At 41.0% G+C, this 24,022-nt stretch overlaps 2 protein-coding genes and 1 long non-coding RNA gene across 3 annotated transcripts in view; 2 read left to right on the top strand and 1 right to left on the bottom strand.

Annotated features, from left to right (window-relative positions):
• The window catches only part of FBXO22 (F-box protein 22), a 38,358-nt gene extending 32,821 nt beyond the window's left edge, over positions 1-5,537 (top strand). Inside the window, exon 7 of the mRNA XM_073212234.1 lies at positions 1,137-5,537. Coding sequence (XP_073068335.1) covers positions 1,137-1,554 — 418 coding nt within the window. The 3' untranslated portion in view covers positions 1,555-5,537. The remainder of the gene's footprint in view (positions 1-1,136) is intronic.
• Positions 1,823-12,041, bottom strand: LOC140843216 (uncharacterized). Its single transcript, XR_012120823.1, has 3 exons — positions 11,924-12,041; positions 8,671-8,734; positions 1,823-1,958 (listed from the first exon to the last, which is right to left on the bottom strand). It is a non-coding gene; the product is annotated as an uncharacterized lncRNA (long non-coding RNA).
• A 56-nt stretch (positions 12,042-12,097) lies between these two features.
• TMEM266 (transmembrane protein 266) overlaps positions 12,098-24,022 on the top strand; it is a 170,471-nt gene continuing 158,546 nt past the window's right edge. Inside the window, 2 exon segments of the mRNA XM_073212231.1 lie at positions 12,098-12,195; positions 14,561-14,661. The gene's annotated coding sequence lies outside the window, so the exon portion shown is untranslated.

The following is a 24,022-nucleotide window of genomic DNA, read 5'->3' as shown; positions in this document are numbered from 1 at the left end:
GTACTTGTTGTTTCCCCAGTGTTCACTATATTATGCTTTATAACTTAGTTGACACTTTATTTGTATTTTCTATAGTAAATATTTCATTTTAAAAAAATGCAGGCAAATACAAAAAGAAATGTGTTTTTACCTTCAGATGGATCTGAAGTCTAGACTCAAAGCATTAAACAAGACACACAAATGTGTAGGCACACCTCAGAGGTACTGCCAGTTTGGTTCCAGACCACCACAATAAAGCAAACGGCACAATAAAGGAGTTCAGTGACTATTTTTGTTTTCCAGTGCCTATAAAAGTTATATTTATATCTGTAGTCTACTAAGTGGTGTATAATAGCATTATGTCTTAAAAAATGCATATGCCTTAAAAATATTTTATTGCTAAAAAATGCTCATCATCATCTGAGCTTTCAGTGAGTTGTAGTCACTGGTCACCATAACAAATATAATAATAGTGAAAAATGCTTGACATATTTCAGGGATTAAAATGATCAAATGTTGGAAAAATGATGGCAATAAACTTGCTCAGTGCAGGGTTGCCACAGACTTCAATTTGAAACAAAACAACACAAAAAACACAGTATCTGTGAAGCTTAATAAAATGAGGTATGCCTGCAATTGTATTTCTTTGTGGACCAAACAATATAAAGCTAAAACTCCTGGAGTTACAGGTTCTTAATAAAATTATCCTCCATGACTGAACATTTAATACACCTCTTTTAGAATCTGACATTTGATATAGGGTGAAAATAGACAAAAGCTTCATTTAACAGGTATCACTGTGCATATGAATAAAATTGTAAGGTTCCTTTTAAAGAAGAAAGGTAAGGGTACTCTTCTCAATGCCTTTCTAAAAACCCAGGATGGGTTTTGGAAATCTTTGTGGAGGTGCATTTGCCCCTTTGTATTTCAGTTGCCTGCTCTCCAGAGATCTGCCTTCTGCATTCCTTTAATATATTAGTTTCATAGTTTAATTTTTATTCCTTATTATATTCCTCATATCCAGGAAGGTGAGTCTCAGACTAACTGGGCTGCTGCAGGCAGTAGCTCCCAACCAGTGAGTCAAGAGGACTTTTCTTTCCTTTTACACTTTAAAACGTTTTATTTCATGATGTATTACCACTCTTCTAATTTCCCAGGAACCCTCTGGATGTTGATGCCACTGGAGTGGTTGGGCTGTCATTCAGTGGACCCCGAATCCAGAGTGCCACGGTGCTTCTCAGTGAGGACGTCAGCGATGAGAAGGCAGCGGAGGCCGCGGTGCAGCGCCTCAAAGCCGCAGGCATTCCTGAACGGGACACTGTCGGTTTCATGTTCGCGTGTGTGGGTAGGGGCTTCCAGTACTACAGAGCTAAGGGGAATGTTGAGGCTGATGCGTTTAGGAAGTTTTTTCCTAGTGTTCCTTTGTTTGGCTTCTTTGGAAATGGAGAAATTGGATGTGATCGTATAGTCACTGGGAACTTTATTCTGAGGAAATGTAATGAGGTGAAGGATGCTGATCTGTTTCACAGCTATACAACAATTATGGCGCTGATCCACCTGGGCTCAGCTAGATAAAGCCCCCTATAAAGGGGCTTTCACATTATGTGACTTTTGGGCTCTGCCTTTTCCAGAAAGTGGAAACCTGGGAAATGTATATTTCAAACAAAAATAACTTTATAGGTACCTGTTTTTAGCTTTGATGCTCTAAAGATTACACTGGGGGTAGTTTTTAAGTATTCGATGGACAACTTTGTACATAACAGTGCAGACCAAGAGTTGAGAGCTTTTGTATCAGGCACAAGTAAACTGATTATGGCTATATTGCACCAGATTATGTAGCTGCTGTGAAATGTGACTTTAAATGGTCCTCTGCTGAGGGAGACTGAAAGAGGGCTCAGCAGGGTGAAGACGGAAGGCGCCCCATGACTACCTCTGCATTGTTAGATCTTTTAGCAGAATCGTGATGACATTTTTCTCTCCTAAAGAAGGAGAAAAATACACAGATGGCTTGAGAAATCTTTCTGCTTTACAATTTTACCAGTTTTTCCAGAAGCTGTAACAAAATACTTTTTACTTATTTGATAAAAATTAAAGAACTATTTTTCTTTTAGTATTCTAAAGTTGTTTAGTCTAATAAATTCCCCAGATTAACAGTATTTTATTACTTCTTAAGGAAAAAAATCTGCCTTTTCCCTTAATTAAGAAATTGTAAGAGAAAATCCTTTTTCGTTCACCTACTGGTATGTAGCTGATTAGCAGGCCAGACAATTATATCACCTTATTTCAGTTTTATACCAAGAAAATGTACCCTGGAAACTCATTCAGGTAGTATTTGTATTTCATTGCTTTTGGTAAGTGACTAAAGGAAGTAAACTAATCATGTGTCAAAGAAAACCCAGAATAGGGGGTATTTGTCAGCCAGTAAATAAGGTTTGAACTCCTCATTATGCAAATATCTAAATGAGATGTGCAGAGAACACCGATTTTCCCCCAATATCTATTCTTTCCATTTCACATAGTGATAGAAGTTTTGGATTTTAGCTCAATGCATACCTTCCCGGTCTCCCTTGCATGAATGAATGTTCTGGCCAAGAAATGTGAAGTGTCCTTGATAATAGTGTGCCTGTTTTTTTGCCTGTTCTTAGTCCTTTTGCTTGGAAGTGGATCTGGTAGTTTGTCATCTTAGACTCTACAGAAGGGACAATACTCAGTTGTGGAAGAGACCACACAAAATGATCCTGGGTCATTGTACAATTTTGTTGAAGTGCTACCATAACTGTTGTGGACTGCCTACCTCCACACTGGTTTACAGACAGAAATTTAACATCATTCTTCCCTTAGTCACTTTTTTTTCCAGGTCTTCGTTAAAGGATGTCTTTATATTACCATATTCTGCCTAATACAGTATAACTAATGGATGACACTTGTGTAATGGCCACTTAACAGGCAGTAGAATACTTGCAAGTAATCAAATATATTGTCATTCCTACTTTTTTAAATCACTTTTCTCCCAATTTTTACCTCAAAAGATTTTTCTCTTAATGTTTTATAAATGATAAAAATACTTTAAATTTTCCTTTATATTATGATTATTCTAAATATTTGTTCCTGAAGAAAGTCCAGAGAAGAGTTTGTCATAGAACTTTTAAAATGTGAATATTAATATTTAGCCATTAAGGTATTATTTGACACTGGTACTCATTATCAAGTAGACAACACCTCAAAATTTAAGTTCTTAGATATGCTTACATAGCACACAGGAACATACTTTGTAAATTTTCTTTGTCCCTGATATTAAGCAGACTTGGCTGAAGAGAAGAAAAAACTATTTTAAAAACTGAAAAGAACAAATGAGTCTAAGGATTGAATGCATTTAATTTTTCAAATTAATACTCATATAAAATGTTATTTCCCAAAGGAGTCTACTGCAGGTCATCTCAATACAATATTTGATGTTAATGTAGGATTCCTTTTTATAGCTGAGCCTTTGGGGCTTGTTACGAACAATATATTCGTTTTGCCACAAGGTTGTAACCTTGGTGCAGAACAGAAAGGGGGAAAAGTTGACCCACTAAAAAATAAGGCTAGTACTGATGAAGACAAAAGTCATCCACCCTTCCTTTCAGAGGCCTTGAAGTTTAATAGTAATGTAACCAAAGTTAGAATGGAATAATTTATTACAATTTTGAACAGCTTAACTTAAAAGCAAGCATTAAAGGAATAATGACTGTTTTAGCTTAAAACATACCAAATTCTTAGAAATGGCAACCACTGTAGTTATTTGTGAAATTGGAAAATGATTACACATGGAGAAATTGATGTGAGCAGAAAGGAGATGTGCCTTTAATGTCTTCACACTCAACTGCCTTCTCTCAAGTGATGATCAGATTGATAGGATGGTTTATTTAATCCAGACATTTAAAAATACTAATTTCCTTAACATGCTTTCCAAGCAAAATCTGGCTGCAGCTGCAGTTTGCTTTGTAAAAAGGCTGCTTCAAGGAATATATTTCCATTTCCTTTCATCCAAGTGGAACTGAACTTCTTACAAACCAAGCAGCAATCTAAGGAAGAGGAGGGAAGGTGGGTCTTGGGTTGAGACTTAGAAACACACGTCCTGCTGCTGACAGAATCAATGGTCTGTGACCTGAACTAGTGAGGGGGGTCTGGTAGGCCACTCCACTATTTCAATTCTCTCAGCTTTGCTTAAACCTGGATTTTTGGCAAACATACCACCTTTTTCACCTACTGAGACCAGATAGCAAAAAATTTGCCACTGGTTTATATTGCAAATTTAACACAATGAACATGCAAAGAATTTTAAAAACTTTTAAAAATCAGAATTTTCTCTGCATTCTGCAGAAATTTGAGAATAAATAAGTCACTGCTGTCTTGTGTGTCTACACAGTATAACCGAGGTTAGCACTACCATAAGTTCAATTTTAATGGAAAGAGAAGACTGTAAATCATCGTGATTGGAAATTGTGAGATCTTTAGGTGACTGACTTGATTTTCATTTGTAGAACTGAGCATGTGTCTGCTTAGTGAAAATCCTAAAATAGCAAAAACAGCATTAGTAATAAAGTCCTTGTTAAATTAACAAAATACATAGCCTATGTAAAGAATGTGTTACCAAAAAGTAATTTAATACTGGCCTTGTATAGAGAAGTCACATATTTGCAAGACATGTTATTTTTGTTTTATGTATTTCATTTCTGCCCTATACCACAACTTAGGTAACTATATGTGCCTATAAAGTAGAAAACATTCACAGAAGCCAACAAACTTCATTTCATGTTTTGGTACTAAGAGTATGTGGGGGATTTTCAGTTTATAAGCAGTTTGTGTAAAAATTATTGTTCCTTAGTGACTGTCATCACAGCCAGTAAAGGCAAGATTGAGAATTAGAAGAAATGAGAATATATATTCATTAGCTTGAATCTTAAATACAAATGAGCAGAACAAGGAGAATTTTGAGACCATTTTCTTAATAGCTGCACAATATTTCGAAGTCTGACCAAAACTCAGTCACCGTACGTGTATCTGAAACCCACTCTTTCAAGATCTTGTTGTAATACTAGAATTACAGACAGGAATAAAACACAGCTGACCTGTGTGACCCCAGCAGTATGGTGGGCTAGGACACTCTAAGCTCATGTCCCCCCAAAACATGGAAGGGAGGAGAAGCAACGGTATGAACCAGCGTTACTGAAGCGCTGGAAAACAGTCAAAGATTTCCAGCAACCAAGAGCGTGCCCAGAATAGAAAAACCATCTTCAAAGTGGTATGAAAGTTTTGTGATGTTTTTACTTGCCCTTGCCCAGCGCTGGCAGCGGCAGGCTTATTCTTAAAAGTGGCAGAAGCTTACCCCCCTATACAGAATTTTATTGTTGTTAACAACCATTTGATCAATAAATATGAGAGATGCCCTCTCAAAAAAAAAAAAAAATAGGACAAAAAATTTGTGATGCGGAGGACAAACTTGAGCAGATCTCCCAAAATGCAAAAGAAAGATGATTCTTATAAGGGGAAATAAATGGCAGTTATAAAGAAGAAAATATATAGACAATATGTGGATATCTAATATTACTTTTAAGAGTATTTCAGATTTTAACCTCAGTACTGTGAAAGTTTATTTTATTAAAACTAATTTGGTGTAAAAAAAAAAGTGGCAGAAGCTTGTTCCCAGTTCCCTTCCTCAAACCAAGACAGGAGAGACTTTATTTGCAAATTAATTGTGTATGTCTTTTCTAATTTGGAGATAGCCGAAGGACTGACTCAGGATGCTCATCACTGTTTTGCATACTTTGGGAATTAGAAAAAGTGGCAGGCACTGCTTATAAAACTAGGCGACTACAGGCTCAGACACCTGGGGCAGGTGGAGAAGAAATAATGAAAAGCCAAGAAGAGAAGCTACGGTGAGATATTAAGGAAATTGGACCTTCAAAAGCAGTTGTATACAGGGGGTAATTTGGAATGCCACATGCATGCCCAGGCAAAACGTGCTCAGAAAAGATCAAAAGAACTAAAGCTTTCACCTTGGTGTGATCCCTAGGCTCGCAGCAAACCTCCCTGTGTGATGCAGAAGTGCCCCACTACCGTGCTAATCTGTAAAGCCAAGGAAAACTGGGATTAAAGGAAATCTGCCAAAACAGCTTGAACATGAGTTAAAAGGAAGAGACTTAAATGAGCACCCTTTACAAGAAATAGTATTTGTAAAGGTAAAACAGTTGAAAAAGTCTCAAAACCTGAACTAATCTGTGAAACTCCCAGGGATGGGGAGACTCATATCCAGAATGACCATTTATAATGAAATGCCCAATTGTCAAAAAATTGCAAGGCATACAAAGAAACAGAGAAATTGCCTATTTAAAGGAACAAATGGCCCTGAGGAAGCTCAAACACTGAACTTCAGACAAAAGACTTAAATATATGCAACTAAAGGAAATCAGGAAAATGATTAAGATGAGAAAATCAATTTTAAAGGAACAGTTCTGGAGCAGAAAGGCACAGTAACATTTGCACTGGAGAGGTTCAGGAGCAGATTTGAGGAGGCAGAAGAGATCGAACTTGAAAACAAAACAATTGAAGTTGTTTTGTCTAAGAAGTAGAAACGAAAGTAACCAACCTAAGGGGGACTTGTAAGATCCCATTAAGTGGCAAAAGGAATGCATTGGGAATCCTTGAAGGAAAAAAAGAAAGCTGCATGGAGATTATTTGAAAAAAATAAGGGTAAAACTTGCCAATTTGATGCAAGGTATAAAGGTACAGTATCAAGAAGCTCGATGGATTCCAAACAGGGTGAAGTCAAAAGAGATGCACCAAGACACTGTGATCAAACTGACCGAAGCTAAAGCCAAGGAATCTTGAAAGCAGTAAGGATGAAGAGACTCATCACATAAAAGGGATCTTCAGTAGATTATCAGATTCCTTAGCAGAAATCTTGGGGGCCAAATGCCCATAACTGTTAAAAGAAAAAAAAAAAAAACAAGGCAACCAAGAATCTGGCAAAACTTCTTCAAAAATGGAGAAATTAAAATATTACCAGATAAAAATCCTGAAAAAGACTGGTACAATTAGACCTGCCCTGTAAGAAATGCTAAATTATGGAGATCCTCAGGTTGAAGTGAAAAGACAATGGACAGGAGCTAGAAGCCATATGAAGAAATAAAGTACACATAAGCAGTTACAAAAGCCAGTGATGTATAACATTTTTTTTTCTTCAATTTGAGACTAATGTGTAAAAAAAAATTACTGGTCTATTTTTCAGGCACAAAATGCATAAAGACATAATTGTGACAAAAATGGGGTGTGGATGGAGTTTTCTAAGAGCAAAATTTTTCTATGATATTGAAGTTATGGTATAAATTCAAATTAGATGTTATTACATGAGGATGTTGAATGGAATCCCCATGGTAACCAAAGAAGTAGCTTTAGAATATACACAAAAGGGAATTGAAATGTTTGACTACAAAAATATCAACTAAACACAAAAGACCTGTAGAAAATGAGTGACAAGATATGACTATAAGGCATATAGAATAGAAATAGCAGAATGACAGAAGTCCCTCCTGTCAATTATTACTTTAAATATAAATCAAATTCCAGTCAAAAGAGACTGGAAAAATGATGTTAAAAACATCATTGGACTGTATGCTGTCTACAGAAGACTGACTTCAGATCCAAAGAAGCAAGTAAGTTAAAAAGTAAAAGGATAAAGATGTACCATTACCAGACAAAATAGACTTTAAGAAGGTTATAAGAGACAAAAGACATTTAATACAAGGTCAAATACAAGATGTAACAGTTAAACATTTATGCATCTAATAACAGACTATATTAAAACAACATAGCAAAACTTAAGGGATGCAATGAAAGCATTGCTAAGAGGGTAACTGATAGCTGTTTTACCTTAAAAAAAAAATCAGAAATCAGCCTTCTAACTTTATAACTTAAAGAACTAGAAAAGGAAGAATAAAATAAACCCAAAGCCAAAAGAAGGAAGTTCAGAGCTGAGATAAGCAAAACAATAGACGTGAAAATTGCAAACCAAACACTAGTCCTTTGAAAAGATTTTTAGTACAGTAGAAAAATCTTTGGCTAGACCAAGAAAAAAAGACAACTTACTAGAAGCAAAAGTAAGAGGATATTACTAATGAATCTACAGAAATAAATATTAAAAGCACCATGAGCAGTACCATGCCAAGAAACTGGATAACCTGGGTGAAACAGATATTCCTAGAAACAAAACCTCACCAAGAATGAATCATGAGGAAGTAAAAAAAATTACAGATCTATAACTAGGAAGGAAATTGGATCAGCAATAAAAAAAAACCTCCCAGCAAAGGAAAACCCTGCAACCAATGGCTTTACTGGTGACTCCTAACAGTTAAGGAAGAAATAATCCCAGTACTTCTCAAACATTTCTTTTCTATTTATTTTTATTTTGGTATCATTAATATACAATTAAGTGAGCAACATGATTAATAGACTCCCCCATTATCAAGTCACCACCAACACCCCGTTAGTTACTGTCCATCAGCGTAGTAAAATGCGTCTTTATGTTGTACTGCCTTCCCTGAGCTCCTCCCCCCTCATGATACTGCACATGCATACATACACAGTGTCTGTTACGTGATTCTGATATTCTTGAAAAGATACTCTTTTTAAGTAAAAGAAAATCTGACTTACCTCAAAAGGCAGTTTAGTAAGGGATACCATACCAATTACAGCCACGTTAGAAGCATGTATATATCTGGCAAGAAAGTGACACACAAGGCTTAAACTCAGAGTTAATTTCTTCCATTCCCACATTATAGCTCATTGTCCTATTGCTGTGGGGTAACTTCACCCACAAAATTCCTTCTCCTTAGTCACCTACAGTCAACAGAAGCAGCACCTGTTCTATTTATAGCTCTAGTATTCTCCAACCTCTATTCATAAGAATCACCTTGGGCAGGCAGTTAAAAATAAAAATCACAAGCCACTCTCCTGTAAATTAGATTTTAATGAGTTTGAGGTGAGGCTCCAAAATTTGATTTTAAACAAGTGTCCCCAAGTGATTCTTACAGGCAAGTTTAAGAACAAGCTGGAGAGGCCTGCCAGAGATCTTTACAGTTCCTCTAAATTGATCAGCCTCAAAGGCTAATCATTCTCTGGGTGTTGTGCCTTAAGGCATTTGAAAACGAGAGCAGGACAAGTTTGGAGAAGGCAGAATGGCATCTTGTCTACACTTTTGATTCAGGTTTTTAATCCCCAAAATTACCAAGAAGGGGAGATTTTAGCTCGTACCGTGAAGTACGACACCACCAGGGGGGCAGCATAGAGCCCCCAAATTATACGTTTTGAGATTTTTGACTTCACGTTACCACATAAAATGGTTGCATTAACATTTTCCATGAAATCAGATTTTATTTTAAACGCAGAGAACTTAAAAGACACAGGTAAGAGATGTTAGTGTGTAATTTCCACAGTTTTCTCTCTCTAGAGGATCTTGTAGAGGAAAAATTCCCTTGAAGCAGCATTGCACCCAAATCCAAAAACTACTGATGCCGGGATTCTTGTTTGCAGAATCGAAGAATGAACTTAGCGAACAGTCAAGGTAGGAGAGCCAGCCAGGGAGACTTTTACTGAGAGAGACAGTGGGGACAGACAGAGCTCCCGGCTTATGCCAGGAGGGGACAAGAGGGTCTGTAGTGGTGCGTTGTCTAGGGGATTTTTAGGCGGTTGAGAGACAAAGAGCTAGGGATGCCGACCCACCAAATGGTCTCCAAGTGTTTATCTTTGAAGAGACACTAAGTTTCGTATCAGTTTTCTGGACTATTTTGCAGAGTTAACCTAAGAAATTTACAGCTTTGATCCTTTCTCAGTAACATTTTTTTTGGTTTGGGAGCCTATCAGTCAGGGCTGCTTGTCTTGCTTTCACGGTGAGCTGAGTTATGACTTGATTAGGGCTGGAAGAGGAAAAGCAGCATCTGGGCAAAGTTAAAGATAAACTGGGCCTTTCAGCAGCAGGCTAAAGTAAATTTCACAATAGCTTTATTTAATTGATACAAACAGGACATGGGCTATGTTGAGGTACTTTCTTATCTGGGGGATGTTCAAACATTCCAGGCCAGGTTATTCCTGGTTTTTTAGTTTTAACTAATCTTCATTGAAGAATGCTTATATTCCTAGTTTGATATTTTACTTTAGAGAATTAATGTGACTGTCTTTGTTTAATTGTTTAATACGGAGTTTTGGTAAGGGTCTTTTTCCAGAGGCCCTCACCCTACTCTGACTGCACCCACGGTCCATGTCTCACGAAGGTTCTAGACACACACCCATAGTGGTGTTCCAATTTCTCCTTCTTCAAGTTTCAAAATACTTGCCCTACTCTTTTAACTAGTATTGTAACTGGATGCTTTTCAATGGTTTTACTCAAATCTTCACAGAGCTCAAAGTTGGGGGGAAATGGGGTGGATAACAATATGGGCAAGCTATGCCAAGGCCTTTTTTTTTTTTTACACTTTTTCAAGTGTAGGTCAAGTGTTGCACCAACTATCAGAAAACTATACACACACACCCTTCCTATCCATCCTCCCAAGTTTTCTTGACACATCTCCACTTTCTCCTTTCCAGTCCACATTTCTTCCTTCCAGAAACAGAAGGAAAATCCTCTGGTAACCCTGGTAGCTTTTACAAATATCATCTCCAAAGATTTTTTCCTCTGTTGAAATTCCACCATTAGAGCTGCAGAAGAAACATTGAAAGACGAAGGAGAGCCTGATGAAGAAATTTTACTTCTTTCCAAACTGGCCAAAATTAGATACTCTTCCTATCTAGGTGTCCCTTTGTCTATTTTGAAAAAGAGCAATCCAAGACACTGGGGCAATTCTGCCACCTGGCTTTTGAAGTCTTTCAACTCCACAATTCCCATCTTTTCGCTAGAAAAGCTGAGGTAGAGGAGGAGCCAAATGGGCCTAACAAAACGAACAAACACCCACTTTAGAAAAGGTATGAGAATCATCAGAAATTAAGGTTGCCCATGGAGCCAAAGGCCACCCTGGAACTTAAGTGTTCCTCTCATAACGAGGATTCCCAATCTTTTCAAGTATTTTAACAAAATGTCAGGACCCCATATGAAAGTAGCTTGTATTTTTAGCACGAACTGATGGAGATTACAAATAAAAGCTACCACGAATACAGAAGCTGCTTAAAGTGACTGTATTCCATGGCTCGTAACAGCACCCGCAGACATTAGAGTTGTTCATATACATGCATGGATTTTACTAACCCAGAGAATATTTGTGGGTGCATCCGGAGTCCCCACCTACTCCACTGCCCCACCCGCCAGCCAAGAACTATGACCCTAGAACAAGCATTCTCAGTTGCGTCGAAATGATCTCCAGAGGGCGAAATCTTACTCTTCCCATACATAAAGCGCAGATACACACACGGCTCAAAGCACCTATACAGGATGTAAAGCGGTATCAGAATTTCACGGGGCGGGAGGGTGAGGGGCGAAGGGCTTCTTAGCAGAGCGATGAAAGGGCAGAAAGGTGGAGAAACACTGTCCTGGGGGGTTCTGAGCCTAGGAAAGTTCGGTCCCCCCTTCCTCCCAGGCAGCACGCCGAGGCTCAGGGGTACCCGGTGCCAGGACTTGGGCCAGAACGAGGTGTTTTCCCCCCGCGGCCTCACATCGCAGAAGGCAACGGGGCGCCGCGTGCGGACGTAAAGAACCACCGCAAAGGGCCCTGGAAACCGCACGGCGCTGCCCCGAGGCCAGGGGAGGTTGCCAAGCTCGACTGTGTGAGACCCCCGGGGGGGGCCCCCACCCGCCTCGGGCTCCGCGCGTGCTGCTTCCACGGCTCGCCCGCCTCCCCTCGGACCCTCCCTGCGCGTCCCCCTCCCGTCCCCACTCGCGCACGAGCGCGCCCCCCACCCCGGCCCCGCGCCCCCTCACCCACGCCACGAGGCCGGCGCGCTCCGGGTGGGCGCCGGCAACAGCCGAGTTCCCAGCGCCCACGCCCGGCACGGCTACAGCCTACAGCCGCCGGGGCGCGCGCGGAGGGCGGGAGGCGAGGGCGCAGGCGCCGCCCGGGCGAGGGGGGCGGGGAGGGGAGGAGGGAGCGGCGGGCAGCGAGGGCGCGAGGGCGCGGGGGGGGGGTCGCCCGGGAGCGAGAGCCGCGGCCCGCGCCGCCGCAGAGCCGAGCGAATCTCGAGCCGGGGCAGCAGGTACGTGTCCTCGAGGCCGGCCGCGCCCGGGGCTTTCTCTGCCTCACTGCCCCGTGTCGTGTCCGGGGCGGGAGTGGGGGCCCGGTCAGGGTTTGCAGAGTGCGTGCTCGGGAGGACTGGGATCCTTCCGCTGACCTTCATCCCCGCCGGCCGGGAGAGCAGGGCGAGGGTGCGTGGGGTAGCCCAAGGGTTCAGCTCCAGCCTGGGAGGGGGGTCTCCCTCTTGTCACGTGCTTCTCATTTATTTCTGCAAACTGCCCCGGTTCGGGTCCAACTGCAGATGCCTTACCTCCCATTCTTTGCCTCCATGTGCCATCTTGCATTTATTAATAAAACATGTAACCTGGGCTGGGGAGTGGGGGCGTGGGGCATTGCTGCTGGGGAAATCCCATGGCAGTATAACAAGCGGGCGCCTATTTTTGGTTTTCAGGCGTGGTATTGGTGTGGAAATCCCACACCCTGGGGATTTGTGACTTGGTTGGTCGTGACCACTTGCTAGTGGGTTTCCCCCTTTGTCTGGAGATGCCTCAGCAGCAGAATGGGCTTTCAGGGAAGAATGGTGGGTTTTCACCGTCAGGCTGGAATCCTGTACAGGGGACAGGTGTGAACTATGCAAGATAGTTGCCAGCATGCTAACTTGCCAGGGAGGCTTAAACCCAGACAATTATCTGTCTTGATTACTGAGAGGAGACCTTGAACAGAATCCCGGAGACATGTGTGCTCAAACTCATTAAAGTTTTGCATCTGAAGATCCCTGAGTCTTGCTACCTGCTGGAAGCCAGGCCCTATGAAATCCCCGGTTAATGTAGCCCACCAATCCCTGTTTCAGTCACCAATACTGAGATAGCCCTAGGCCCATATTGGTTCCTTCCATCTTCTTTAATACTGCTTCACTTTTGTTTCTTTTAAAATAAAACCTACCATATGTTATAGATACAAATTGCATTATTTGTTTATATTCCAGACACTAACAACATTATATCTTAAAGACTGGATTTCTCTTCTGTGTATATGAACCTCTTTTCCTTAGCTTTTCACCTTGCTTCAAGCAACAGTCTCAAAAGTGGGATGCTTGTAACAAATTACCTTTCATTCTCTTTTTCCTCCCAAAATACTGTGTTGAAAAGAACAGTAAAAGGTAGAAGCACAGAATGAAAATGGTTATCACAAGATGTTGGGATATGGTAGCAAGACTGTAACTGCTTCTAAAATATAGTCAGAGTGCCACATCTAATCATGAGAAGGACACTTTCTTAAGTGGTCATATGTGTCAGGTAGTGCGCGTAAAGCTCTTAGTGCATGATCTCATTTAATCCGCACAAAACCCTGTTATCTCCGTGAAGGTGAAGAAGCTGAGACTTAGAAAGGTTAACTAACTTGTCCAAGGTCACACGGTCAGGGACAGGATAAGGATGCAAATTCCAGTGCATCTGAGTGCAGAAGGCAGGAGCCTTGGGAGCCTTGAACCCAGCTGCTGCTGCTCCATCTACGATTTCATTAAGATTAAGCTTATGCAGAAGCACACAGGCTTGGATCTGGTTTGTCCATTAAAAGAAACTCTTGTTTCAGAATGGGTCTGTGCGGAGTTTTTTTGAGCATATAAAAAAAATGGGGTCCAACACATGCTTCTGTTTAACTTTCCCAAACAAGCACTTAAGTTAAAAGAGCTGCTTCCCTTCAAATTTAAATCTATAAAATATATACTCCTCAGGTAGAATGAAATCACTCATATTTTTCATTATTGCATTCCACTCCAGTATTCTTACCATCCTGCACATTATCTTATGGTTTCAATATCAGTCATAAAAACAACACTGTCTGTCGCACTTGTGTGTCAGTGCCTTGATGAGGTAAAGGGATCCATTCCAGCCATGCACTATGATTCAGTGTCTCTGTGTTTATAGCAAATACTCATTTGAAAGTCTTAGATTTATGCATTCAACTATGGATGTCTATTTAACCTTTTTTTTTTTGCAAGTGCATTATTATAATGCAGATATTGAATTTTGCTACACATTCCTAACAGTTCTCATAGACTTAGAAATTGTTGTACTTGCATCAGTGGAAAATTCACCCAGTGGGGCTGCAAACTTTTATACTCAAGTCATACATTAGAGATGGTGGTAAGAAAGGTATATATAAGTGTAAGGGATTATTTGAAAATTACATCCCATGGAACTTACAGCTTTTAATCATAAATTGAAGAATATTAGGTAGGAAATATATAAGACTCTCTTACAAGTTCTATAGACCCTGTTTTCTTGCTTGGGCAATATGATTGGTTTTAGAATACCATGATCTTACTTTTTCACTGTATCATGTTCTATTGACAGTAAAGCAATTCCAATAGCCATTTTACCCCACAGAAAGCACTGTTTTGGAAGAGTGCATTCCCCAGTGCTGTGGAATGCTGAGATGGAGTCTTTCTGCCCTGGGGATTTCCAATCCATGATCAGATAAACTTGAGGTGAGTCCTGATGTTACTGGGGAAGCTGCAGAAAGCAGAGAGAGGTGTTGCTTGATTTCTGGGGAGGAAATGGGTTCTCCTATTGGAAGCATCTCTGTTTTCTTCAGTCGGAAATCTCATAATTCAAAAGCATTCATGAAGTAGACTAGCCAACTCTGTTCCATTCAAGCAGGTTTTTATTTAATGCGGAGCTAAGCACCCTTGTTGGTGCAGTGGTCAATTTATTCTACATATTTTGTTCTTGAAACATATATTTAGACTGGGGAACGCCATGTGGTCAACTATGGATGCTTATGCATTATTTTTTATTTCCTTCACCAAGCATCTTTTTTTGAGGGAGCAAGAGCAACTACAATTTTTCCCAGCTATATAACTAGCATGCATTGCACTGATTGTAATGCACATTTTAATGCATTGTTGAATAAGACGCTGAGAACTGGCATTTTTGTCTTTCCTTGACTGACCTTGTAAGCTACTTAGTTGTGAAATGTGGTTTTTAAAAAAATAGTATTTGTTAACTTATTATTCTTTAAAAACTCGATTTTTTTTTCAGTGTCAATAGTCTTGAATCATAAAAGAAGTTCACAGTGTTGACTTTGAAATACTTTATTTACAACCATCTCTTTTTCTCTCCTTGGTGGCAGCCATAGCAAGGGCTTCAGTTTTATTCAGGAAGTGGTTCATAATCCACAAATTATCCCATCCCTTTTCTAAACTAACCAGTTGGAGTTCACAGATACTGACTGTCCAGACACCCACCATAGGACCTTCATTTGTGGTTCAGGTCTCATCTAGGAACCCTGTAGCTCCTTTTGGCCCTATTTGTGCCCAGTTTCCCCATATAGAAGATGTAGGGGCTCCCAAAATTAGATCATACCTGGCAGACATTGGCAGTGAGGTGAAAAGAAGGCTACTTAGTACTGATATAGGAGAGGGTCTGGAAATCACTTCTCCTGCATCAGCACGCTCCTATATTGCAAATACAATACTCAGGTAAAATGTTCAAACATTACATAAATATGGAAGGAAGAAGGTTCAGTGATTAGAATCTTTGGTAAACTTACCTCACAGTAATAATCAACATTACTAGTTTTGTGTGGATTCATCCAGATTTTTCAGTGTGCATATTAAAATGTTACTGCGTGCGAACAATACTATACATAGGTGCATACTGCTTGCATTTCTTTTCTTGCATTTGTAAATATATCTTGGACCTCTTGGGGACCCTTGAATGCCATGCTTCTAGACAATTTTTATTCAGCCACAGTAAGAGCTAGATGAGAGGAGCCCTGTAACCAGGGGAAGAGGAAGGGAACTAATGTGTGCTAGGTAGGAACCCAGCACGACCTATGTCCTGTGACAGGTAGTTCCACATTCTGTATCTTATTTAACCCTTTCCACTTCCACTTTGTCGTCAGCTGTTCACGGACCAGAGGGGACCGCATAGTGCATGAGGTAAGGAGCAGAGCTCATGTAAGGAGCAGAGCTGGGACTCGAGCCCAGATCGGTAAATCCGCGCGAGCTCCTTCTGACCGCAGGGGAAGCGCGCCCCACCGCGCACTTCTCCGGCTCCCCGCCCCGCTCTGCCTTTGCTCATCGGCGCTGGCCCCTTGCAAGCGCTCTTGCTCGCGGCCTGAGCGCTGATGGTCCCCCTCCTGCAATGCATTTCCGGCACAGAATCTGCATGATTTCTCCCTTACTTCCTTTTGGTTTCGCTCAGAGTCTGACTACCCCATTAAAACTACATGCTGTCCCACGGGCATTCCCACCCCTCCTCTCTCCTATGCTTTTATTTGTAGCCCTTTCTGGCATACGGTATAAATCAGTCATGATGCGATTTTCCTTCCCTCCCGGGGAGTGAATACTGAAGAGCAGAGGGATTTTTGTCTATTTGGTTACTCCCCTGATGTTGCTGCTGTGGAAAAGAACTGACAAGTCACAGTGGTATCCTTGAATCTTTCCAGTCTACCACACTTGTTTTTGTTTTTCTTTCAGCGATTTTATTTATTTTTTAATTTCATTGTTTTTGTATCATTAATACACACTTACATGAACAACATTGTGGTTACTAGAGTCCCCCCATTATCAAGTCCCCACCACATACGCCATTACAGTCACTGTCATCAGCGTAGTAAGATGCTATAGAATCACTACTTGTCTTCTTGTGCTATACTGCCTTCCCCGTGTCCCACCCCCACCTTATGTGTACTAATCATAATGCCCCTTTTTCCCCTTATCCCTCCCCTCCCACCCATCCTCCCCAGTCACTCTCCCTTGGTAACTATTAGTCCATTCTTGGGTTCTATGAATCTGCTGCTGTTCTGTTCCTTCAGGTTTTGCTTTGTTCTTATGCTCCACAGATGAGTGAAATCATTTTATACTGGTCTTCCCCACATGGCTTATTTCACTGAGCATAAGACCCTCCAGCTCCATCAATGTTGCAAATGGTAGGATTTGTTTTCTTTTTATGGCCGAATAATACTCCATTGTGTATATGTACCACATCTTCTTTATCCGTTCATCTACTGATGGACACTTAGGTTGCTTCCATTTCTTGGCTATTGTAAATAGTTCTTGCAATAAACATAGGGGTGCATATGCCTTTCTCAGACTGAGATCCTGCATTCTTAGGGTAAAGTCCTAGGAGTTGAATTCCTGGGTCAAATGATATTTCTATTCTGAGTTTTTGAGGAACCTCCATACTGCTTTCCACAATGGTTGAACTAATTTACATTCCTACCAGCAGTGTAGGAGGGTTCCCATTTCTCCACATCCTCACCAACATTTGTTGTTTGTCTTTCGGATATTGGCTGTGCTAACTGGTGTGAAGTGATCTCTCATTGTGGTTTTAATTTGCATTTCTCTGATAATTAGCGATGTGGAGCATCTTTTCATGTACCTGTTGGCCATCTGAATTTCCTCTTTGGAGAACTGTTCAGCTCCTCTGACCATTTTTTAATTGGGTTCTTTGCTTTTTGTTTGTTGAGTTGCATGAGCACTTTGTGTATTTTGGATGTCAACCCCTTATTGGATATGTCATTTACAAATATATTCTCCCATACTGTAGGATGTCTTTTTGTTCTACAGATGGTGTCCTTTGCTGTACAGAAGCTTTTTAGTTTGATGTAGTCCCACTTGTTCGTTTTTCCTTTATTTCCCTTGTCCGGGGAGATATGTTCCTGAAGAAGCTGCTCATGTTTATATTCAAGAGAGTTTTGCATTTATTTTCTTCTATGAGTTTTATGATTTCCTGACTTACATTCAGGTCTTTGATCCATTTTGAGTTTACTTTTGTGTATGGGGTTAGACAGTAATCCAGTTTCATTCTCGTACATGTAGCTGTCCAGTTTTGCCAACACCTGTTGTTGAAGAGATTGTCATTTCCCCATTGTATGTCCATGGCTCCTTTATCATATATTAATTGACCATATATGTTTGGGTTAATATCTGGACACTCTATTCAGTTCCACTGGTCTGTGGGTCTGTTCTTGTGCCAGTACCAAATTGTCTCGATTACTGTGTCTTCGTAGTAGAGCTTGAAGTTGGGAAGCAAGATCGCCCCTGCATTATTCTTCCTTCACCGGATTGCTTTGGCTATTTGGGGTCTTCTGTGGTTCCATATGAATTTTAGAACAATTTGTTCCAGTTTGTTGAAGAATGCTGTTGGTATTTTGATAGGGATTGCATTAAATATGTAGATTGCTTTAGGCAGGATGGCCATTTTAACAATATTAATTCTTCCTACCTAAGAGCATGGGATGAATTTCCATTTATTTGTATCATCTTTAATTTCTCTTAGGAATGTCTTGTAGTTTTCTGGGTATAGGTCTTTCACTTCCTTGGTTAAGTTTATTCCTAGGTATTTTATTATTTTTGATGCAGTTGTGAATGGAATTGTTTTCCTGATTTCTCTTTCTGCTAGTTCATCATTAGTGTATAGGAATGCAACCGATTTCTGCATATTAATTTTGTATCCCACAACTTTGCTGGATTCAGATATTAGACCTAGTAGTTTTGGAGTGGATTCTTCAGAGTTTTTTATGTACAATGTCATGTCATATGCAAACAGGGACAGTTTGACTTCTTCCTTACCAATCTAGATGCCTTTTATTTCTTTGTGTTGTCTGATTGTCATGGCTAGGACCTCCAGTACTATGCTGAATAAAAGTGGGGAGAGTGGGCATCCTAATCTTGTTCTCAGTCTTAAAGGAAAAGCTTTCAGCTTCTCATGGTTAAGTATGATGTTGGCTGTGGGTTTATCATATATGGCCTTTATTATGTTGAGGTACTTGCCCTGTATGCCCATTTTGTTGAGAGTTTTTATCATGAATGGATGTTGAATTTTGTCGAATGCTTTTTCAGCATCTATGGAGATGATCATGTGGTTTTTGTCCTTCTTTTTTGTTGATGTGGTGGATGATGTTGATGGATTTTCGAATGTTGTACCATCCTTGCATCCCTGGGATGAATCCCACTTGATCATCGTGAATGATTTTCTTGATGTATTTTTGAATTTGGTTTGCTAATATTCTGTTGAGTATTTTTGCATCTACCTTCATCAGGGATATTAGTCTGTAGTTTTCTTTTTTGGTGTTGTCTTTGCCTGGTTTTGTTATTAGAGTGAAGCTTGTTTCATAGAATGAATTTGGAAGTATTCCCTCCTCTTCTATTTTTTGGAAAACTTTTAGGAGAATGGGTATTATGTCTTCTCTAAATGTCTGATAAAATTCAGCGGTTAACCATCTCATCCAGGAGTTTTGTTCTTTGATTTTAGTTTTTGAGTTTAGTTTTTTGATTACCAATTCAATTTTGTTGCTCGTAATTGGTCTGTTTAGATTTTCTGTTTCTTCCTGGGTCAGCCTTGGAAGGTTGTATTTTTCTAGGAAGTTGTCCATTTCTTCTAGATTATCCTGTTTGTTAGCATATAGATTTTCATAGTATTCTCTAATAATTCTTTGTATTTCTGTAGTGTCTGTTGTGATTTTTCCTTTCTCATTTCTGATTCTGTTTATGTGTGTAGATTCTCTTTTTTTCTTAAGAAGTCTGGCTATGGGTTTATCTGTTTTGTTTATTTTCTCAAAGAATCAGCTCTTGGTTTCATTAATTTTTTCTATTGTTTTATTCTCAATTTTATTGTTTGTTCTCTGATCTTTATTGTGTCCCTCCTTCTGCTGACTTTGGGCCTCATTTGTTCTTCTTTTTCCAGTTTCAATAATTGTGAATTTAGACTATTCCTTTGGGATTGTTCTTCCTTTTTTAAATAGGCCTGGATTGCTATATACTTTCCTCTTAGAACTGCCTTCACTGCATCCCACAGAAGTCGGGGTATTGTGCTGTTGTTTTCATTTGTCTCCATATATTGCTGGATCTCCATTTTAATTTGGTCATTGATCCATTGATTATTTAGGAGCATGTTGTTAAGCCTCCTTGTGTTTGTGAGCCTTTTTGTTTACTTTGTACAGTTTATTTCTAGTTTTACACCCTTGTGATCTGAGAAGTTGGTTGGTAGAACTTCAACCTTTTTTAATTTACTGAGGCTCTTTTTGTGGCCTAGTACGTGGTCTATTCTGGAAAATGTTCCATGTGCACTTGAGAAGAATGTGTATCCTGCTTCTTTTGGGAGAAGAGTTCTGTAAATGTCTGTTAGGTCCACTGGTCTAATGTGTTGTTCAAAGCCTCTGTGCCCTTACTTATTTTCTGTCTGGTTGATCTGTCCTTTGGAGTGAGTGGAGTGCTGATGCCTCCTAGAATGAATGCATTGCTTTCTATTTCCCCTTTTAATTCTGTTAGTATTTGTTTCACATATATAGGTGCTCCTGTGTTGGGTGCATAGATATTTATAACAGTTATATCCTCTTGTTGGACTGAGCCCTTTATCATTATGTAATGTCCTTCTTTGTCTCTTGTGACTTTCTTTGTTTTGAAGGCTATTTTGTCTAATACAAGTACTGCAACACCTGCTTTTTTCTCCCTATTAGTTGCATGAAATATCTTTTTCCATCCCTTCACCTTTAGTCTGTGTATGTCTTTGGGTTTGAGGTGAGTTTCTTGTAGGCAGCATATAGTTGGGTCTTGTTTTTTTATTCATTCAGTGACTCTTTGTCTTTTGATTGGTGCATTCAAACTGTTTACATTTAGGGTGATTAACGAAAGGTGTGTACTTATTGCCATTGCAGGTTTTAGATTCATGGTTACCAAATGTTCAAGGACAACTTCCTTACTATCTAAGAGTGTAAGTTAAGTCACTTAGTATGCTACTACAAACACAATCTAAAGGTTCTTTTTCTTTCCCCTCCTTTTCTTCCTCCTCCATTCTTTATATATTAGGTATCATATTCTGTACTCTTTGTCTATCCCTTTTTATTACCTCTTGTCACAGCTATTTAACCTTAGGAGCACTTCCATCTATAACAGTCCCTCCGAAATGCACTGTAGAGGTGGTTTGTGGGAGCTAAATTCTCTCAGCTTTTGCTTATCTGAAAATTGTTTAATCCCTTCTTCAAATTTAAATGATAATCTTGTCAGACAAAGTATTCTTGGTTCCAGGCCCTTCTGTCTCATTGCATTAAATACATCATGCCACTCCCTTCTGGCCTGTAAGGTTTCTGCTGCGAAGTCTGATGATAGCCTACTGTGTTTTCCTTTGTATGTGATCTTATTTCTCTCTCTGGCTGCTTTTAATAGTCTGTCTTTATCCTTGATCTTTGTCATTTAAATTATTATATGTCTTGATGTTGTCTTCCTTGGATCCCTTGTGTTGGGAGATCTGTGTACCTCCATGGCCTGAGATACTATCTCCTTCCCCAGATTGGGGACATTTTTAGCAATTACTTCCTCAAAGACACTTTCTATCCCTTTTTCTCTCTCTTCTTCTTCTGTTACCCCTATTATATGAATATTGTTCCGTTTGGATTGGTCACACAGTTCTTTCAGTATTCTTTCATTCTTAGAGATCCTTTTATCTCTCTGTGCCTCAGCTTCTTTTCATTCCTCTTCCCTAATTTCTATTTCATTTATCGCCTCCTCCACTATCTAATCTGCTTTTAATACCCTCCATTGTATTCTTTCTTCAATGATTGGATCTCCATCCTAAATTCATTCCTGCATTCTTTAATATATTTCTGTACCTCCATGAACATGTTAATGATTTTTATTTTGAAATCTCTTTCAGGCAGATTCATGAGGTCAATTTCATTTGAATCTCTCTCAGGTGTATTCATAATTCTGCTTTTAACCAGGTTCCTTTGATGTTTCATAATTTGTCTGTGGTGCCCTCTAGTGTCCAGAAGCTCTACTCTCTGGAGCTGCTCAGCCCCCAGAGCAATGTCTGGGGTCGCATGGAAGCAGTGTTAGTGCTTTGGGGAAGGAAAGAGCTTTTTTCTGCTTCCCAGCTGCTATGCCTGTCTCCACTGTCAGAACCAGTGGGCTGAATACACAGGTGTAAGCCTCTATGCTTTGTGTTTGTAGCTGCCGTAGGTCGGGCTTCCCTCTGGCTCGCCTGACTCCAGGGCGGAGGTTGCTGGTTTGCAAGCCTGAGCCAGGTGCAGGCTATCCAGGAGGAAGACACATCAGGCTGCATGTCAGGTGGGGGCCCTTGGAGCTGTGTAGCCAGCCAGGGGGATGGAGCGCCTGAAGATCATTTAAGCTCCCAACCTGCCGGGCAGAGTGCCCCTGGACAATTTTGTCTACCTGTCCTTTCTCCTGAGCAGTGTGCTCTGTGCAATCCTTGCCCCTTTAACAGCCCTCTCACTTGTAGGAAGTCTCTCAGACTTCCCACCCAGATCAGCCGGATATGAATCCCTGTTTTCCACAAGCAGCTGGAATCTCCATCTCTCCAGGTGTTCCACCTGTCTTAGCTTTCCAACCCCACTAAATCACCCGAGCACCATGCAATGTAGGTTCATGCTCCCAGAGCAGATCTGCAGGGCTGGGTGTTCAGCCGTCCCAGGCCTCCACTCCCTCCCTGCTCTGTTTCTCTTCCTCCTGCTGGTGAGCTGAGGTGGAGGAAGGGCTTGGGACCCCCCCGGGTCACAGCTTTGGTATGTTACCCTCTTCCGTGAGGTCTGCTCTTTTCTCCAGGTGTATGCAGTCTGGTGCAGCCTTCTTTCTTGTTGCTCTTTCAGGATTAATTGTATTAATTATATTTTTGTATTATATGTGGTTTTAGGAGGAGGTCTCTGTCTCACCTGTCACGCCGCCATCTTTGATCCAATCCCACCCTTGTTTTTGTTACCCCTTGTAGTTCCTCAAAGTGAAAAGTGAAACCTCTAAAATGCAAAGGCTCTGTGTATGTCTTTGGGGAACAGCATAGAAACTGGAGACAAATCTGGGAAAATATTGTCTGTCTTTTGAGTTAGGGAGAGAGGAACCTCCCAGGAGGAGTTGGCTCCTGTAAAGATGGAAAGAAAGGTGCCTGAGGACTGGAGTGTGTAACGAGGCAGCCAAAGGGACTTGGGGAGACGGCCTGGGATGCAGAGGAGACCTGTGTGGTTTCCTCTATTTGGAGTAAGTAATATTTTTTTAAGATTTCCAAAGAAGGAGATGCCTGATTCCACCTACTTTCCTAGTGGCCCTGAGTCACTGGGAAGAAGGAATCAATGGACAGTCACACAGGCAGGTTAATCACCGCACCACCAGCAGATAGTGCATTTTTTAAAGATTAAATATTTATTGGTATCATCCCTGTTGAAGCTGGGGTGTGAGGGTTCATTGCCAGAGCACCTACCCCATGTGTCCAAGTTCTGGTGGGAAGCGTGTACGAACAGTTCACAGATGGAGATCCTCTTGGCCCAGAGGCCCCAGACGCCAGGACCTTTCATCCATCTGTTGTCTGTAGCAGTTCTTGGGCCACAGTGCAGTGACAGGCCTTTGGGGGACTAATTCAACATCAGAAAACATAGATTCGGGTACACTGGGATGATGGAGAGAGTTGATGGTTATGAGGTGAAGTCTCGGCAAAACTGCCCCTTAGCCACAGAGGCCACTGCGGCAGCCTCGTCTTCCTCCTCCCCCTCCCTCTCCCCTCCCCCTCCTCTTCCCCCTCCCCTCCCCCTCCTCTTCTTCCTCCCCCTCCCTCTCCCCTCCCCCTCCCCCTTCTGCCCTCCCTTCGCTCCACCCCCTCCTCTTCCCCATCCCCTCCCCCTCCTCTTCCCCCTCCCTCCCCTCCCTCCCCTCCCCCTCCCCTCCCCTCCCCCCTCCTCTTCCTCCTCCCCCCTCCCCCTCCCCCCTTCTGCCCTCCCTTCGCTCCACCCCCTCCTCTTCCTCCTCCACTTCATCCTCTTTCTTCTCATATTGCCTTAATTGCTGCCCCAGGAGATCTGAATTACCTGCCAGGAAAGAATTCTCCTTCAAAAAAATGCAA

This window comes from Manis javanica, chromosome 8, assembly GCF_040802235.1.
Source record: "Manis javanica isolate MJ-LG chromosome 8, MJ_LKY, whole genome shotgun sequence".
Classification (NCBI taxonomy): domain Eukaryota; kingdom Metazoa; phylum Chordata; class Mammalia; order Pholidota; family Manidae; genus Manis; species Manis javanica.
The sequence above is the reverse complement of the archived record's forward strand: the minus strand, read 5'-3'. Positions and strand labels throughout refer to the sequence as shown.